This window comes from Hypanus sabinus, unplaced genomic scaffold (assembly GCF_030144855.1).
Source record: "Hypanus sabinus isolate sHypSab1 unplaced genomic scaffold, sHypSab1.hap1 scaffold_221, whole genome shotgun sequence".
NCBI lineage: Eukaryota > Metazoa > Chordata > Chondrichthyes > Myliobatiformes > Dasyatidae > Hypanus > Hypanus sabinus.
This window is the reverse complement of record NW_026780320.1, coordinates 334,513-337,010: the sequence shown is the minus strand read 5'-3', so window position 1 is coordinate 337,010 and position 2,498 is coordinate 334,513. Positions and strand designations below refer to the sequence as shown.

The window sequence follows — 2,498 nt, the reverse complement described above, 5'->3', positions numbered from 1 at the left end:
TCTTTCTGTGTCAGCACATTCTAAATGGACTCCTTAAGAATCATTTCTCTCAATCCACCCTTTTTCTTTTTAGAATGTGCTATCAGTTGGGCTTTTGCCACGGGTTTACATAGGCTTCTTCCTCTAGCTCTATTTCCCTTTGTAGGAGTACCTGAACAGGATCAGCTGGGGCCCCTAGTTGCATGACTTGTCTTGCCACCCGAGCTACTAGCTCCCGCAAGCAGGGGTCAGACATGGTAGCAGAAGGAGGACCATCAATCCCCCTCCTATAACCCCTAAAGCGGTTCGCCACCAGCCTCCTTTCAACCATCCGTCCAGCCAGTCCCAATACCCCAGCGGCTTCCAGGTCTGTACCGGCACGTGGGCCAGTTTCCTTATTTTATCTGATATTTTTTGAACCACCTTTCCGTTGTCATCTATCTTTAAGCAGCAGTTGGTTCGATTAAACTTTCCACATACTCCTCCTTCAGCCGCAAGCAAATAATCTAATGCCAAGCGGTTCTGATAAATAGCAGTGTGCATCTGATTTTGTTGCTTTGCTAGTAGTTCCAGGGCCAATGCAGTCTGATTTGTAATTACTTCTACCACCGCCTGTAGTCTGATTATTCGGTTTAGCATGTATATGGGCGTCCTATATCCCCAAGACCCATCCTGAGCCCAGGTCGCTGGTCCATAATACTCAATAATCCGGGCGGGTGGCCAGCTATCTCCCCAGTCTCCAACCTGCAACTCTCGCCTACTTCTTCGTAGGGAATCAAATACCTTTACCCCCAATGCTTTGTCATCCTCCTCGGGCAACAGGAAGAATTCAGGCCGGATAATTCCCAGGAAACACACTCCCCCCAGTTGGGCAACAGGCGTGTGTATGCCCTACCTCCGCAAATCCAAAACAATCCCTCTGGGGCAACACGCTGTCCTTTGTCCCAAACCTCGCTCACCCCGGGAATTCCGTGGTATGGGTCCGTTCCAGTACAATTCCATACTTCGGGGGTATTCCCGAGGGGCGTACAGTTTCCTTTTGGTTCTATGGTAATATACCATTTCGGTTCCTCTGGCCACCAGGTAATGTTTCCGCTCTGCTCTTTATACTTAATGCTCTGACAGGGGCTTTTTCCTACTTTTATTTCCCCGTCCCGCGCAACACATATTTGTCCTTCGGGGAGATTCGTTAGTTCCCACCCCTGCTTCCTTCTATCCTTAACCACCGTCCAGTTCCGCTGAATTAATTCCCATGTATTTAGGCTTTCACCCCGCCAAGGCCATTGTTCACTCATGTGTGGCCCTCCACAGACCCAACAGTTGCTAATATTTAGACTGCCTGCTACCCGAGTTGCCAGATCTATAAAGAGGTTTTCTTTTACGTCTGGTCGCGTAATCTCCCTTTCTATTTCTTGGTATATCGATGGGTCTGTGGAGACTGCAGCTTTTTGTCTGTGTTGAGTTTCCTCAGCTATTTTCTTTTTCTCATTCTGGATTATAGTTTCCTTAACTTTATCCACATAATCGTCTACCAATATCGAGGGAATATCCCACTGTCCTCCCTTGTTAATGCATAGCCATTTATCCTTGGGAGGACAAGTGGTAACACTCCCATATACCCCTAATCCTTGGCCCCCAAACCCCCACACATATCCCTTATTTCTTACTTGATAATATCGCCTTCCGTTTTCCAGGCATTCCTCCTTTTTGTTGTAGTCATAACATTTCTCGTTTACATGAGAGTGTGATACAAAGGACCCTGGAAAAACCGTCATGCCCACCCTTACCGTCGTCCTGCACTTATCACATCCCCCTTCAGCGCTTCTCAACAATAGCAGTATATACATTACAGTCCCAAAGTTCATTCTGTCCGTCTTTTGAGCTTTAGCACCATCGGGTCTTCTCCCTGGACGCAAGTCCATTCTGCACCTTCTTCGGGCTTTACGGGTCCCTTGATTCTCGCGGCGTGGGTCCACCCTTTTTCTTTTGTCCTTACTGCGGCTTCGGTGGTCAGTAGCACCTGGAATGGGGCTTCCCACTGCGGCTGTAACTTCTCTGGCTTCCAAGTCTTAATCAGGACCCAGTCACCGGGCTGAGTTCGGTGGAGAGCGAAGTCCAGAGGTGGGGTTTGTGCGAGTAACCCCTTCCTGCGCAATTCTGCAAAAGAACGAGACAGTGCCTGTAAATAGTCCCTTACAAAGAAATCTCCCCCTTGCAGGGAAGGATAGCCCTCCACCTTGTTCCAATATGGAAGGCCAAACAACATTTCATAAGGGGATACTCCTATATCTTTTCGAGGAGCCGTGCGGATTCTTAGTAGGGCCAGGGGTAGACACTTGGTCCAGGGTAGCTTGGTTTCCATCATTAGTTTTGTCAATTAGGGGAACTTCTTGTAGATCTTCCCTACTTTTTGTCTGAAGGTCTGTTAGCTCCACGCAGTTATGCTCGGTTTCCTCCCCTGTTGATTCCCCGTATAAGAACTGTGTCGGGTTACAACTACTGTTCTTTTCAAAGCTTAA

At 48.1% G+C, this 2,498-nt stretch overlaps 1 protein-coding gene across 1 annotated transcript; it reads right to left on the bottom strand.

The window, feature by feature from the left end:
* Positions 1 to 545: 545 nt before the first annotated feature.
* On the bottom strand, positions 546 to 2,196 carry LOC132387801 (uncharacterized). Its single transcript, XM_059960180.1, has one exon. It carries the CDS (start codon positions 1,899 to 1,901, stop codon positions 765 to 767), a length of 1,137 nt encoding a protein of 378 aa, XP_059816163.1. The 5' UTR covers positions 1,902 to 2,196; the 3' UTR covers positions 546 to 764.
* Positions 2,197 to 2,498: the final 302 nt, after the last annotated feature.

Excerpts from the sequence above, each read along its gene's own strand:
- LOC132387801 (XM_059960180.1), bottom strand. The coding sequence starts at position 1,901 with ATGGACTTGCGTCCAGGGAGAAGACCCGATGGTGCTAAAGCTCAAAAG.